This window comes from Platichthys flesus, chromosome 24, assembly GCF_949316205.1.
Source record: "Platichthys flesus chromosome 24, fPlaFle2.1, whole genome shotgun sequence".
NCBI lineage: Eukaryota > Metazoa > Chordata > Actinopteri > Pleuronectiformes > Pleuronectidae > Platichthys > Platichthys flesus.
The window spans coordinates 9,161,219-9,177,453 of NC_084968.1; the positions used below are offsets into that span (position 1 = coordinate 9,161,219).

Genomic DNA, 16,235 nt, shown 5'->3' on the forward strand with positions numbered 1-16,235 from the left:
CTTTTGCATGGTGACTTAAAACAATTGCATTCTGGGAGCATTTCTTCTCGATGCGTCATCAGCCTATGTGTGTATGTGCACATTTCTCTTTCTACCTGTCACTGTTATGCTTATTGTGTTTTTTCTTTTTCTTCTTTCCTTTCCCTCATGCTGTCCCTAAAAGAGCCCTACAGAGAGACAAGTATGGGAGTCAAACTAAACATTGCTTATCAAATGTAATTGACTTTGGCTTTTACTTTCTTTACACTCAATGGTGACGTGGGGGGGGGGATAAATAGAAAAACATACACTGTACCTCCTTTGGGGATTAGCAGCACGCTTATGACGAGGCCCCACACCTTCTCTTTTCAGACCCATAAGAATAGGTGGGTATCGCATTGTGAATTCCACCGATGAGTGTAGATACTGCACGCTTGATATCACGCGCTGACTAAGTTAATCCAATTACAGACAACATTCAGACCCTCCTCGACATTTCAGAAGTCGCGTCGATAGAAATTGATCCGGATTCTTTGTCGCCCGTAGTCCTTTTCTCCCCGCCGCTCACTTTGTCGGAGCCGATGAACTTCTTGAAGGTCTCGGGGAATGTGTCTCCTCAAATCTTCAGGAGCTCACACCGCGGGGCCCCGGCGTTGTCTTTAACAAGCCGGACGTCCTTGTGTGAGGTGCTTTGAATTATCGCCGAAAATTTGGCTTCGATGTTGCTAGCGTGAAAATCGATAAAGTTTCAAATCTTCAGCACCAGGGGAGAGCAGAGCGTCTCCTTCCTCTCAGCGTGGTTCGGAACTAGTTTACGTTTAGAATGATGTATAGTGTTACATTGCAATGCCCCTATGGGACAATATGGCTGGGGTCCGAGTTTCAAGCGTGTGCACTGGTTTGTGTTTACTTTATGACGTGTGAAATGCATGGCTTTTTTTGTTGCTGCTTGCTTTGTGTTGTGCCGTGCCGTGCTTTGATTTGTTGTGTTTGTGTGTGTTTGTGTGTGTGTGTGTGTGTGTGCTTGTGGCGCACATTTATCTGTGTTTTCATCACTGCCGAAGAATAATCAGTTAAATTTAATGAAAAGTGAAATTGGGTCTTAGAGGATTGTTATTTTATTTTTTTTCCACCGTAACAAGGTAAGTGTCTATGATGCTCACATACAGTATAAAGGCTTTTAATGTAAATGCAGTGCTTTATGTCTCGTCTAATCCAAATGCTATAGGGTCCTTATTTCCACTGAGTGCACTTTATAGAAATGGGGGATGACTCAAAGTGCTGAGAGTGCTCGAGGGGTCAGGATGTGATTCAGAATAAAAGCGCCACATTGTTTGATGGATGTAATGTGTGTGTGTGTGTGTGTGTGTGTGTGTGTGTGTGTGTGTGTGTGTGTGTGTGTGTGTGTGTTTGTACATATGGCTGACGTTTAGCTGTGGCGATTACATCCCATCAGATTTCACCCTTCTCATTCGCCCCCTCTACCCCCCGACCCGACCCATGTCTGTCATTCCAGAGGGAATCCTGAACAATGCCCGGGATACAAGTGTCATGGATACTCTACCACTGAATGGTAACCACGGCAACAGCTACAGCATCGCCAGCGCCGAGTACATGAGCGACTGCGTCCAGATCATCGACCGGGGCTACAACCACAAGGAGACCACCCTGGAGAAGAAGATCCTGAAAGAGCTCACCTCCAATTATATCCCCTCCTACCTCAACAATTCCCACGAGCGCGCCACCGAGCAGAACCGGAACCTCATGAACAAGCTGGTCAACAATGTCAGCAACGGCGGCAAGGACAGCGGCTACGGGATGGGCCTGGGAGTGGGCATGGGCATGAGTGTGGCGCTGAGCCTGGACGACCACTCGACGTTTGGCCCGCACCACGACGAAGGCCTCGGCCTGGAGTTAATCCGCGAGGAGTCTCACGCCCCGCTGCTGCCCCAAAGACCGCCCCCATCCCTGCAGGCAGTGGACAACCTTCACAGTCATCTCCACCCGTCAGCGCCGCCGCCGCCCCTGCCCCACCACCCCTACACGTCCGCCGCCACCTCCTCCTCGTCCCGGAGGAGGATCCCCCAGGAGAACAGCGAGAGTTTCTTTCCCCTACTCAACAGCGAGCACAACAAGGACGAGGGCTCGTCGCCCACCCACAACCACCAGAGAGACTCCCTGTACACCAGTATGCCCATGCTGACCGGCCTGCCCAATGTGTCCGCGGGGTCCGCCGACAGCTCCAAAGACGGCGGTGATGCCAAGAGCCCGGAGGCCAGCTCGGACGACGTCTACTACAAGAGCATGCCCAACTTGGGCTCACGGAACCACCTGCACCAGCTGCACTCCTACTACCATCTAGGGCGGGGCAGCAGCGACGGCTTCATCGTGCCGCCAAACAAAGAGGATCTATCCCCAGAAGAAGCCCACCAGGAGCCCTCGCACCTGGTCACCAGCCTATAGGCCCCAAAAAACAACCCACCCAATAGTGTCCCTCCTATTACCGTAGTCCTCCTCCTCCGTGTCCTCTTGTTCTATCAGTCGTTGGCAGTGGTAGCCTTTCTTTTTATTCAGTGTTCTGAAGACTGAAGCGGAGCGACACACAAACTGTACTCTCGCTGTTGCCGACCACAAGCAGGAGAGGGACTGGGACGTTTGGGGGCGAGTACTTGACTATGTTTGGTTAGAAAGAGCGGGAACCTGTTGATGTTGTGTTCCCCCCCCCACCCCCCCACCCCACCCCCCTCAGACGCTGTGTGGCGTTTGGCGTTTTTTTGTCTCGGTGTGAAAAGAGGCAATCGCTCGAGCGGGATTTTTAGGTCTCAGAGATGAAAAGTATGACAGTCGAAATGGAACTGCACAGCCCCCCCCACACCACCCCCCACCCCCCAACAACTATACAAGTCTAGATTACAGACTTCACCATAATAAATGGGGAATTTAAAAAAGGAGTATTTTATTATTCTTCTGTATCTATATTGACTTTTTGACAGATTTTCTTCCTCTTTGGTGAGTTGCAGCACATTTTGTTTGCTGAAGTGTCCCTTCAATGAGAAAAAGAAAAAAGAAAAGGAGAATCAAGAAACACACAAAAAAAAACCTTTGGACAATTACCATGAAGGAATTATTGATCGTATGCTTTCAAGCATAGCTGTTCTTTTTTTTTTGGTTTTGTTTTTTCATTTTACTGTAATAACAGTTGTTAAAAGAGGGAGAAAAAAAACTAATACAAGAATTAAGAGATATTTCTATGTAATTGTACAGATAACTAGCATTGCACATAATAGTATGCTTTTTTTTTTTGTTTTGGTTTCTGTTCCGAGCAAAACCCTTTTGTCTGTAAATGTAGTGGTTACGAGAAATTTTGTTCTGTTGTGCTGGCCTTTCTGGGTTTCTGGTAACAGTCTGTTTCTTTTTCATTTTATTTGATTTCTCCTCTTTTATCACTTTCCACGCATAATCATCGTAATAGAAGCAAAAGTAACACAAACCGGTATCCCTCAGAAAGGCTCATTGTGCATTCTGCTTCTCTATTGGCATTCAGCAAACGCTTGTGCTTCCCGAAAAAAAGAAACAAATTGAGCATTGACGAGCACTCAGCACTTGTACAAAAAAAGAAGAAGAAGAAAGTTGGCTGTTTTACTTATTGAAGAAAGAGCTTTTGGAGTGAGGAAATACTGTTTTTTTCTGTTTCCTCCTCCAGGAGAAGACATATTTATTTATTTGTTCAAATGAAACCGTAATAAATGGGCGAGCGGAGGTGACTTTAGCGGCACAAATACCTTTTTTTATTTTTATTCTTTATTATGGCTTCTTATTTATTCCTTTTTGTATTGGTTTCCAAGCTGAATGGCATAGCTAATATTTGTTGTAACCGTGAAACTTGTTTACCAACAAATAAATCCCTGATTAAGGTTCATAACTTAGCTGTGGGGGGGAAGTTTTGTCTGGGCCTTGGAATCACTTTTGTATGGATACCAGTCAAAGGACCTCGACACACGATGGATCAGTTCTTTTCTTTTCTTTTTTTTCAATCATCAGTTAATCTCCCTCATTAGCCCTCTGTCTATTTCAGTGCCAAATACACTTGGCCCAGCAGCAGTGGATGTGCTCTGTATGCTCTGGTCTGCTTTACGATAGAAGCAGTTGATTTCATAAGCTGTAATAAATATTTCAATATCATCGCCGGTGTAACCAATCGATTCTTTCCAGCGACTGTGTGTTTGACATGAGTTTGATCAGCCACGCAGGGAAGCATGAGAGACAGCGGGGACACTCGTCTGGGCCGAGGACAGGAGGAGAAGTAAGTACGTTATGTGCCACGGTAGCTTTTCAGTCTCACAACTATTTACTATAATAGCTGTCTTTAGGATGGTCATCGATATATAATCATTATATTCTTCCACTATAAATCTGATAATAAAAAATGTGAATTGTTAATATGACTGGAATGTGGTAAAAAGGTGTCATCAAGGAAATGATACCCTGACTCTGCCGTTTTCCCTCAGATTTAAAGAGCATTTATATCGTATTGTTTTGGTTTAATCTCATGTAATCTCCCTCTTTTGGTTCTCACCACGTTGCAGCAAACCCTTTTTGTTTTGATCTGTCAAACCTTAAAGTGTACAACCTTACCAGCCCCAGACAACAAAGAAATAAAGGTTAATTATCGGACCAACGATTAAAAACATGCTTGATTGAGACCAAAGTGAAGTTAATAGAATGCACATCAATACAAACCGATGCTAATCTTGCTCTGTGTCTGCTCAACCAACTGTTCAACCAGCGGAGTAGTGACTGAAAGCTGTGGAGAGCAGAGGTTGACCTACAGCGTGTTGCGAGTTTGAATTGAATGTGTGTTATTGTTTGGGTTGTTCTCTTAATAGTGTCATCGAGGAAATTGAATGAACAAATCAAACGATGGCTTTTTTAATCCCGGTGTTCCAAATACACACAGATAAGGAACTAAAAGTGGAACTAGAAGTGAAAATGTAAAATAAGAGAGTTGTTTTACATTTAAATGTTATATCAATAAAGCAGTAAACCTATTTTTCTAGATGCACAACTGTGTTGGTCCACATAGTCAAAATCGCAGTTTTTCCACTTTCTACTCGTCTTTTACAACGTTTGTCTGTTTTATGTTTACTACACTGTGCATGTTAAGTGATGTTGAATACAGAGCTGTGACTGTGATGAAAAGCTGAGTCACTGTGAGACCTCGCCAGGGATGTGTGGCTCAGGCCGGATCCTTCCTCTTGTCCTCTCGCCCACGTGCGTAAGCCCGGATCTCCTCTTGCCAGATATGACTCGCGTGGACAGAAAGTGCTCCGGCTGTCACCGCCGCATCACTTTGACTGACATCTGCAAACCCGGGCGAGCTTGTGAAATGTGCTGAAGATGTGACTCTGCCCCCCCGCCCTATATCCACTTTCTTGATGAGTTGTTTTAAGCCAGCTCATAGGCCGCACCGGGCCCTGACGCGGCCCACGAACATGCTTGCGTGGCACAAAGTACCAGAGGGGAATAAGCAGCACTATACGGCTCACTGTCCATTCACAAAGAAGAAAAATCCATAGAACGAAGTCAGCGTGTAACTTCTTACATTATCCTTCATTCACACTTTTTTTTTCTCGCCCAATTGAGAATAATTTCAGAGCAGCACAGGTGGACGTCTTATTGATTTTTTTTTGCCGGCTAAGCCATCACACTTTAGATTAACCCTTAATTACTAAAGCTTTTCTGCTTACCTGCCTAACCACAAACTTAGTGTTGACATGTGCCCAATGCTCTTAGAGCGGAGCACCGTGAAGCTCCCAAAGAAACAATCGATATACCGAGTTTGTGCCAGTTCCCAGAAACCTGTCACACTCTAAAAATGCAGGCGCCTGTAAAACATAAAAATGCTATAATAGGAAGACACAACCATCTTCCTGTTAATGTTGAACCTGTGGGTTCATTCCAGTTACTTTAGAGGATTAAAAATGGTATGAACTACACATTACAAGCCCAGAGTTGAAGTTCCCTCTGGTGAGCTTCAGAGGATCCGTGTGATTGGAGATATCCTTGTTACTGACAGTTGAGGGCATTCTCCACTTTCCCTGCATCCCTCCTTATCTACCTTATCCTCAACATAAACTGTTATTGAACTCACATGCTTCACTTTTTCTTTTAAGTCGACATAATCGGATATAATAGCATTTTTAAAAACACATTTTTGGTGTGTTTTATTCCTCTGCGGTGACGTTAAGACACAGTGGACAGATTTAAGGTATTTTTCAAAGTGTGCAGATTAATTTACACAATAAAATGAAGCAGAGTGTTAAATATTAGTATTTGTAAGTTGTCTGTTCTATGGGAAAACTGTCCGTCATTAACGTGTGACTTTGAGCAGTTGTAAACACTTGTGTACATGTATTGTGAGGACAAGGGTCTGCGTGTTTGACTTTCTGCTTGTGAATTAAAAACCCACGCGGCGAGACAAACACCTTTATGCCATGTGAACAACAATGTGTAGGTTACAGCTCACGTGTCGTATATCAAACGGCACATTTCATTTCTGGCCCTCAAGTGAGAAAATCAATGGCCGAATGCCTGGCAGAATTTCAATTGAAAGGTGAATCAATGTCATTTCCAGCTCCCTGTGCGTTCTGACAGCTTGACAGCCCGAACACATGAGGAGAAATACCTCACTGATTTTTAGTCGAGATAACATTGATTCAAGGTGGCGGGGGTGTTATAGGTGCTGATAAGTATAGGTGGGTGTGCGGCTGTTCACTTGTAAGAGCTGCGATTCACTCGGGAGTTTGACTTCCAATCCGCTGCCATGCATTTGTGTGTGTGTGTGTGTCAGTGGCCTGTGGGATTTCTGTATAAAACTTAATGGAAAGACAATTTGTGAGATTAGATTTTCAGAGTTTGACCAAGGGGCACATCTCGGGATCCACTGGGAGAGTAACTCCCTGACTTTTAGATTGACCATCTCAGGTCCAGTGCCAAAAAAAACAAAAAACTAACTAAAACTTGTATTTTACTCTGAAAGGTCCAGTGTGAAGGATTCAAGGAAATTTACTGTCAGAAACTGAATTTGATTTTGAATATGAATATGTTTCCATTATATTCATGAGAATATAACCCTGACATTAAGAATTGGTGTGTTTTTGTTATGATAATAATGTAAAGTTATTTGATTTAAAAATATTCCTGCCATATCTTAGCAACTTTAAATGTTTTCCCTTATTAGACATGTTTTTAGCAGGATTTAAGCGTGCACAGATGAAACATGATTGGCTGTGTTGAGGGGTTAATAATGTTCTTTTATTTTTCATTTTACTAGTTACCTTGTTTTTCTTGAGTTTGCAGTTATACTATCCGTGGTAGTATAATTTTAAACCTGAGCAACGGTCCAATCAGTCACAATATCTGAAAACAAATATGGATTAAAAAAATGTATATTTACATTTACTAAAAAGCATTAAATTACCATGGTTGGTTAGACCCTTACTAAATTTAACATTTTTGTTTACGTTACACAAACAGTCTAAATCATCTGATCCTGTTACCGTTGTTTGTTTAAAGACAGTGATGCATTGTGGGTTGTTTGTATCTGATTAGTGTCACCTGTTGAGTTCTTCTCCTGGAGCCTCTCAAGATGTCAGGTAAGATGATTTCTATCAATGATATGAAACTCACACGAGTTCTTCTTCCGGTTGAATGTCAGCGGCCTGTTATGCTGCATTAAGAACTTTATAAAATTATTATCATGAGGAGGGAAGTTGGAACCAAGCGGAGATGACGTCCGTCGTGTGTAAAAACGCCGTCGCGCCAGCCGCAGCTGGAAAAGCGAATGCGCCTCTATTCCTGGTGTTACGGTAAATGTGATTGGGTTGAGAATAAAAGGGTGGGAAACCTGTTGAAAGTGAAATGTCACTCGTGGATGTTTAATAAGATAAAAACAAGCGTGAACTTACTGTGGCCCAATATACATATACTGAGGGTCACCATGAACAAGACAGAGGAGAAAATTCTAAGTCATTTATTAAGGATTTCGTTGAATTCATATTTTATTCGGAGCACGTTTGGAGTATAAACGTGAAAACGTGGATAATTTCCACTTAGAACCAACATTAACCGTGGTCTTAAATAAGCTAAGATGGCGTCTGAGACCAATTTGCAGGAGCACTCTGTCAAAACAACAGTAAAATACTTTGGAACTGGTATTTTCTATAGTGGAAAACTATGGTTACTAGTTGAATCTAGTAGAAATGTGATGCCTATGAAGTGGCTGAGGCTGATCCTTGTTTTCAAATTACAAGTGTTGTCTGTAATGTGAAAACAAAACTAACCAGATCAAATGTAAACACCCTCAGTCACTTCACATGTGTATGTTTGTTTATCCTGTCACATTATAATCACCATTAAAGATATTCAAACATGCCCCTTCTCCACAGTTCTGCATCTTAACCTCTGATGGTCCCTATTTGCCCTTGTCTCACGTTTTTGCCCACACATGTATAAAACAGCTTGCCCCTTGCCATCGCGGCCTTGTTTTATGACCGAAGGGATCAGCAGTGAAACCCGTGCCCCTTCTAACGCCTCACAATATCACAACCCTCGCTCACCAGGGAGCAGCAAAACAGGCCCTCATGCCCGGGGCAAACCTGTTACATGACATTCGCAGGGAATCCTCTGTGAGTTAATTTGAAAGATCATTTTCGGTGCACGGGCCACAAGAGAAGGAGCGTTGTAGCCAGGAAGATGGTAATGGCCGCCCGGGGAATTGCAGTGTGTGAGTGCAGGTCGTAGAGCGGGGTGTGCTGTCGGTAAGCAGAAGGACGACGGCAGCACGAGCTGGGTCACCTGGTCTCCGTGGTGTGAAAGCTCTTAGGTCACTTGGGCTGTAGTCGTGTTTACAGTCTGGACATGGGCTGGGATGTACCAGCGTGTTGACCTTGAGAAGCTGGCGTGGAGCACGGATGTTAAGTAATTGATTTACAAAACCCTGCAGCACATCAAGAACCCCCAAAACATGCATTTTGTTTTACAACAGAGATAAATGTGATTTACCCATTTCTCCCTCCTGATGATGCAAAAGAGAAATTACAGAGAAATTAAATTATGAATGTCCTTCACATTATAATATAACATTTTGTTAATAAAATAATTTAAAATACATTGTTGTTAACATTATTACTTAACATGATATTTGAAAGATCGTTGATATTATTGAAAAACTAATCAAACCAAAACTTTTATAAAAATTCTCCTTATTCAAATTAAAAATGAGCGTTACAGTTATAACTGACATTGATGATCAACGTTGCGGATCATTAACTTGATTGATACATATTCGAGTTTGTAACATGACAGAAAATTTTGCAAATTGCTTATTAAAATTTCACACCATGATGGAGTTTCTATTTTTCTCTGACAGTCAATTAAAGATATTCTGTTTTCTTAAAAAATTGATTCACAGGTATCATTTGAGAAGCAGAAACCATCCATGTTTTGACATTTTAGTTGTAAAATGTCTGAAATAAGTTCATAATTTCCTGTCGGTTAACTAAGAGAAGCTTAAGCAATGTACTACATAGTCAGTCTATTAATTGATTGTTTTTTAGAAAATGAAGTGACAAGTAATTTGATGATCTATATCTGTCCTCCGTGGAAAAAGAAAATCCTAAATCCAGTGTAAGAATTTAGGGCTTTTAATATTATTATTCCTTTTTGGCATCTTTATATATTTGTTCCATAAAAAAATCATTATTTTGCTCCACTTAATAAAGCAAATACAAAAAGCATGTATCCCTACAGTTTATATCATATTCTAAAAGTGGATCAGCAGTCGGTGAGATGTTGTTGTGGCACACACACAGGTCGTGTCTAAGGGTCATTGATACAAATTTTGTTGTTGCAAGGTTGTGACAACCATAATGACACAGTAATTACACTGTGACACACCTCTAGATGAGTGATAAAGACGCGGGCAAATAAAGGTAAAATAGTTTTCCCTCCGAGCCAGATGGCGCGCGCTTATGATGTCTGGCCTGCCGTCAAGGTGGACGGCACACGAGCCAGTGTTCCGACGGGCCAATGGGTTCCATCCTCGCCATATAGCGCCCGTCTATCCCACCTCTCTACGGCCAATCAACACAGATAATCTTTTGAATTAAGAGGAAAAATCCGGGGTGAACACTTTGATGAGATAAGTACCCTTTGTCCGTGCCGGCGATGGTATTTTAATTAAATATATGAACACATGGTCCTGCCCCAGATGCTCAAGTCTAAACAAAGATAGCATCATCTAATCAAAGCCGGGCCCGGAGGGTTTCAAGGGCAGAATTATTTTCTATTAGGGCCCCTCTCCTCAGGGATTGAGCCAATTTTCTTTATTATGATAGAATCAGCATATTGTAGATTGAATCTGGCGATAGTGTCACGGCGGGATAGGTGCGCTGGTCCCAGACCACCCGCTCGTCAAAACCCTGCAGACATACACAGTTGTGTCTTTGTAAATGTTGTTTACTATTATTGAAAGAGATTGTAGAGTTTTTATGATATTAGTTCACAAGATCACTGTGTGCGGTTCACACCATCTCGCTGATCCGTTAATCTCCTGACCTTGCTTGATTATAATCGCTTTCCTTCAAGATATGCCATTGAGAAGCAGGATAAGGATACCTGCTGTTAAGGCCCTTGTTTCAACATGCTATTCTAATTTACAGAAACTATATTAAATATTATAATATGCATGTACAAACCCTGCTAAAGGTAATGCAAATAAATCCCTCCTGGATTCTTTGCCGTTGATTGGACACTACAGCCATTCCAGCACTTTGATGAGATCTCCTAACGGGAAGCTTTCGCTAATGTCTACGCATCTGCCAATACCAGCACCGGGTTCCATAACGGATGCCAGCACGCACTGCTGCACAGTGGGATTTAAATGATGAAGTTGCATATCGCCATGTTTTCTAATTGGGTCACGGAGCAGCCTGGTCGAATGTGGAGAGGGAGAGATGCTGTCATTGGGATTATTAGATTTATTCCTGGTTTTTAATATGGATGGTTTCACAGTGTCACACTTTGAGATAATTGTAGAAATGGAGACAGTGGTGAAATCCCAGTTTTGTGCACAGGAGTGGGTATTTTAGCTCTAAATTACCACAGTGACTACAGTTGCACGGTGCATATTAGAAGAAGGGTTCAGAGAATCGGAGGATTTGCGCGATGATTAAGCACTTTGATTTTAGGGTTTGAAAACAAAGCATTGAGATCTGTAATTGCCTGGCACCCCTTGTACATTCCTAATTGGCTTAATTCCAGTCTGTGGAACAAGATGGTGAGTCAAACATTGCAAAATCCAGTCAGGTCCGTTTAGTGGGAACGTTTTTGAAGTTGCGAATATGAAGATCTGAATTAAGCAGAGAAATTCAAGGAATAAAAGTAATTTTCCGTTTGCAAGTCTTCATGTGGGTCCCGAGTGGGCGTTTAATCTAAATCTGCCGTTGCCCTGTAGCATTGTTGTGATTGTAGTGTTTCTGCGATCAAACGCACTGTAGGTTTATTTCTCTCGCTCTCTGAAATCAGATCAGAAAATGAGCCGCTATCGCTTATCTAAATTATACCTCAGACCACAAAGAGACAGATCAGATCCGGAGCTCTAAAGGGACATTTTTCACTTTGTTGGAAATCGAGTGTTTCTTCAAAGGAGTCAGGAGAATCGCTCACTATTAACATCGTGTTTGCAAAGAAAAGCTGCATTATTATCTACAAGCTTCACATTGTTACACCGTCCTTGTTTCCTCGACAGCTCTCGACTGGAAATTCTTGTTTGTATCTCATCTGTGAAGGTGCCACTTTAGATAAATAGAAAATTATGATTGTTTCTCATTTTGACTTATTAAAGCCACCGAGAAGGTCATTTAATCTGTCATAACCGTTTTTTCTTCTTCTCTCAGTAGGATCCCTGAACCACCATGGAAGCACCCGTCAATTTCCTTGAGCGGATCAAGATATAAACGTGCCAATCCAGGAATTATTTTCTTCAGCGGCAATGGCGAGATATTATTGAGGTATGAGCTTCTCTGAGGGTCGTAATTTTTATAATGTTTTATGCCAAAGCCTTGACTGAAAACGTTTTTGAAAGAAAATATGCAAGAATCAAATATACTCTGTAGTCTGACAAAAGGAAGCACATCTTTGTGAATCATCTTTCTATTAAGAACCCTGATTCCGTGGCTGGGACGAGGATGCATACTCTGATTTCCACCTCACTGTGTCTGGAGACGCGCTAAGAAGCTTCCGTTATACAACCTCCACTGGTTCAGTGTCCAAAGGAGTGTGTGTACATTTAGAGCAGGCCAAAATCAATATTGTTATAGTGCTGCATTGTCATGTCATGTACTGTAAGGGTTTATATGCCTCAGCGCAGGGGACAGCAGTGGACCTGAGGTTTATTGTTTTTTTTTGTTGTCCGAACGTCCTTTAGTCCCGGTCAAATATATGAAACCGTACTGTGTCTCTGGAGAGTCGCGAGGGAATTTCTGGGATAAATGAGGAACTAATTAGACGTGAATAAAATGTATTCTAATTATGTCTAACTCTCATTCACATATTAAATGAGATAAAACCATTGACTTCATTTAAAGATGGACGACATGACAGCTGACCAAATGTGAAGCTAAAGCATCTGAGTCGTAAGTCATAAACTCCGCCCCCTCTATTTAAGGTAGTTCTTGACAATGATGTTAATCCAAGTGGACATTCTTCCAGTACTTTGGGTTATTGGGGATATTTTGGCTTCATTTCTGGATAGCGTGAGGAAGTGGTACATTTAAATTAAGGATGAAACGTTTCATCTCCAAAAGGTCCAAGGTCAACTTCCATGTGACAACAAAAGGTTGTGTAACAATATTCACCAACTGGAACCTAGAACAGAAGGCTGAATCTATTTGAATTGTTGGGATGGGTGCAGTTCTGTTCTTTTCTTTCTAACTCTAGTTTGACAGTGGCTGAGATAGAATGTTCATGCATGTAGTGCATCCCACGGGTTGTTGAATGATATGATTGGTTTATTAAACTAAGTAATTTATTCTCACCCTCTGTTATATTTTCGCCAGGCCTTCACCACCCTGTAGCCATGATTACCACATCCAGGTGTGTATTAATGATATATTATTTACATTATTTTTCATTACTTCAATAGTTTTTTAAATTACTGCATGTATTTCTCTACCTTTCACTGCAGTCATTGATTTCCACTGGTTTTCACAGTGAGGCAATTCATCACAGTGCATCGGTGATAGTCTGTTTTTATTGTTTTAAAACGCTGTTAGTGGTTTGGCAGAACATTTCTTTCTAATTAATCTGGACTGAGCTACAATACCATTTAACAGTGATGTTACTTTGATGAAAAACAAAAGCTGACATGACTTTTACTGTGATAAATCACCTCAAGCGTCACGTCTGCACATTGATTGTTATGTAATGTATGGAAATCAAGTAGTGCCAGTAATACAGTTTAAATCCTGGGTCACAATTACCTCATTTATTCTAGTGTTTACTCTGTAAATCTGGATTAAATGTGGGGATCACAAGATGAATTACAGGCAAATTAACCTGGTGGACTTGGAGTAATTTTCCCACAATAGGTCCCATAGAACAAGAGGAAAAAACAAATGTTTGTGCAGTTGCTACTCATCACAGGTCTACAGGATTTATATCAAGCTGGGAGTCATATCCATCCATCGTCTGTGGAAATAAATGCATTTATAGATGCTCGCTGGCAAAAACAAGAGGGAGTAAGTCCGATGAAGCCATTTTTTTTTTACAAGACAAAGGGCAGCAAACAATCAGTTTATCTAAAATCTGTGGGACTTTGCTTTTGTATCAAAATGTCATGGGACTGGGAGTCAATAACTCGCACTGAAGGACCGAGGGAGCAGTTGTGCTTCCCTTTAATGAAGCAAGAAAACAGTTTATCTGGCTGGATTGACCTTAGGCAATTACTTTAAGCGCATTCCTCAATCAATAAAACACCAGTTCTGTTTGTGTGCGTGCTCGTGTGGAGCCCAGCTATACGTTTTGTGTTGGATATGTTGCTTTTGTGCAATATGTGACTCAATGACATTTTTCTACACCGCAGTGTTGTTGGAGATATTCCATTTTGAAAAGCATCGCCAAAAAGGGCCGCTCGTGGTTGTGAGTGCACCTGTGCAATCACTTTAATAGATAACAAGTGGTTCCTGGGGGCCTGCAGTGTTTCAAGATGAGGTTCCTGGCCTTTAGTTACTTTATGTTTGGTGTAACCACACTGTCAGCTCTGAGCAGCAGCTGTCAAAACCTAATGGCCACTGGCTCTGCTAAGAGAGCACAGATAAAAGTGACCCTCTGCAAATAAGCTTTTTTTTTTTCCCTACCTGGGGTTTGCAGGAGGGTACAATAAGAAATCACACTGCAGATGAATATCTGCACAATGGCCCTTTGTTCTGTATGCTGGGATGACCTTGTAGGATCTCAACTCCAGATACAGTGGAGAGAGAGGATGCCTCAAATTAAAGCTTTGCACAGGAAATTGAACTGTCAGGCAGATGGAGAAGGAGAACGAGCCAGTTTGCAATACAGTTGATTTTATGCTCAGGGCCCGGCTGTGCAAATGTCACGGTTAATGGCAGTTATTCTGGATGAAATATGCGTTATTGTTCCTACTACACTTTTATCAAGGTGATGTATTGTTGGGAGTTGTTCTATATATAAAATACTGTGTGTGGGTGTGTGTGTGCATAATATATAGTGCACATTATATGAGAAAGCAAGAGGAGACTTGGTGGCTTGACTGATGTTTTCTCTGCTCTGTAAGATGTGATATTAATCTCATGTACAGTTTAAATATTTATTCTTTAGTATTCTTTACATATGGGTTTTGGGTGCGACTGTTATAATGGATAATCCTAATATTGTTATACATCTTCAGATTCCTGACTGTTATTATGGGATTTGTTAGCTTTTAAATGCTAAAAAGGCAAAAGAGAAACATTTATAATTAATGGGACAATGTCCAGCCTCCACATTCTAATCAACCAATTATAAAAAAAAAAAAAAAACATATTTAATACTAGAAGACTAAAAGCGTCTCTACAGGGAAACATTCCAGTCGTCCTTCTCTCACACATCTGTTGGAATAAGTGCCTGTTTATTTTGACCGGTACAGGCTTGAGGCTTGTGTTTCATTTGCAGCCACGCACTGGAGGCGTTTCAAATCTGTCAGTGAGTTAAAACAGTCACTTTTATTCAAATGATTCTGGGACAGTTGTTCACAAACATCCTGAGGCTAAAGTAGCTCCCAACTGTGTAAGCCAGGCTGTGCCATTTCTTACTTTGCAACTCCTCAACTAGTGTTTATTAATTCACAAATTAACTATAACTGTAGAAACTCACCTATAGAAAAATATTATATTGCTGTATGTTTTAATCAGGGACTTACAAGTGAGCATCATTGTATTGTTGCACATTGAAAACAAAACCTCAAGCTACTTCTCTATAGTTTTGAAATGGTTTATTTACACAACCCCTCCCCCCTGAGAGACGTTCACTCTGGGCTTTATCTTGTTTTGCCCTCTCCATTTGATTAATTCTTAATATTTTGAACAGACTTTTGGGATTTCCATCTGCCCTTTGAAGTTAACAGTTGCCATTGTGTAGGTATTAGAGAACCCTATGTTGTTATGGTCCAGAAATATATCAAAAGTACCAAATAAACTGGTTTAGTTGTTGCTGTGAATCGTTCCACGTGACATGGCTCTGCTCTCTCTTGCTCTTACATCACCATGTCCCTCCCATGTCAACATCCATGACCTTACAATGTCTCCTGACTTATGACGCTCAGTGAAACCCCCCCTCCTCCCCTTTCTTCTATCTAACTCAAAGTAATGACTCCAAAGCTTATCACGACCTATTTCCACTCTGAACCACGACTCCTCATTTATACGTGGTAGCTCGGACAGTCGTGGTATTCTCCTCGCAGGAGAGTCTAACCAAGACAAGTCTCCGGAGCCTTTGTAGAGGAACCGTTTCGAGCAGACCATACCTCATGTGAACCGCACAGCCTTGTCTCTTCGAGCAATCTGAGTCACAAATGATTCACTGCGAGGAGAGACCCACCTTTGTCCGTCCAGGCCTCATCAGATCTTTGTCAGAAGTTGAAGGAAAAAACGTTTTTTTATTAAATTCGAGTTGTCATTGACTGATTTCTGGACTCT

The 16,235-nt window shown here is 41.7% G+C and overlaps 1 protein-coding gene across 1 annotated transcript in view; it reads left to right on the forward strand.

The window, feature by feature from the left end:
• Positions 1 to 4,161, forward strand: part of LOC133950059 (adhesion G protein-coupled receptor L3-like) — a 187,094-nt gene extending 182,933 nt beyond the window's left edge. The window contains exon 23 of the mRNA XM_062384227.1: positions 1,496 to 4,161. Coding sequence (XP_062240211.1) covers positions 1,496 to 2,442 — 947 coding nt within the window. The 3' untranslated portion in view covers positions 2,443 to 4,161. The remainder of the gene's footprint in view (positions 1 to 1,495) is intronic.
• Positions 4,162 to 16,235: the final 12,074 nt, after the last annotated feature.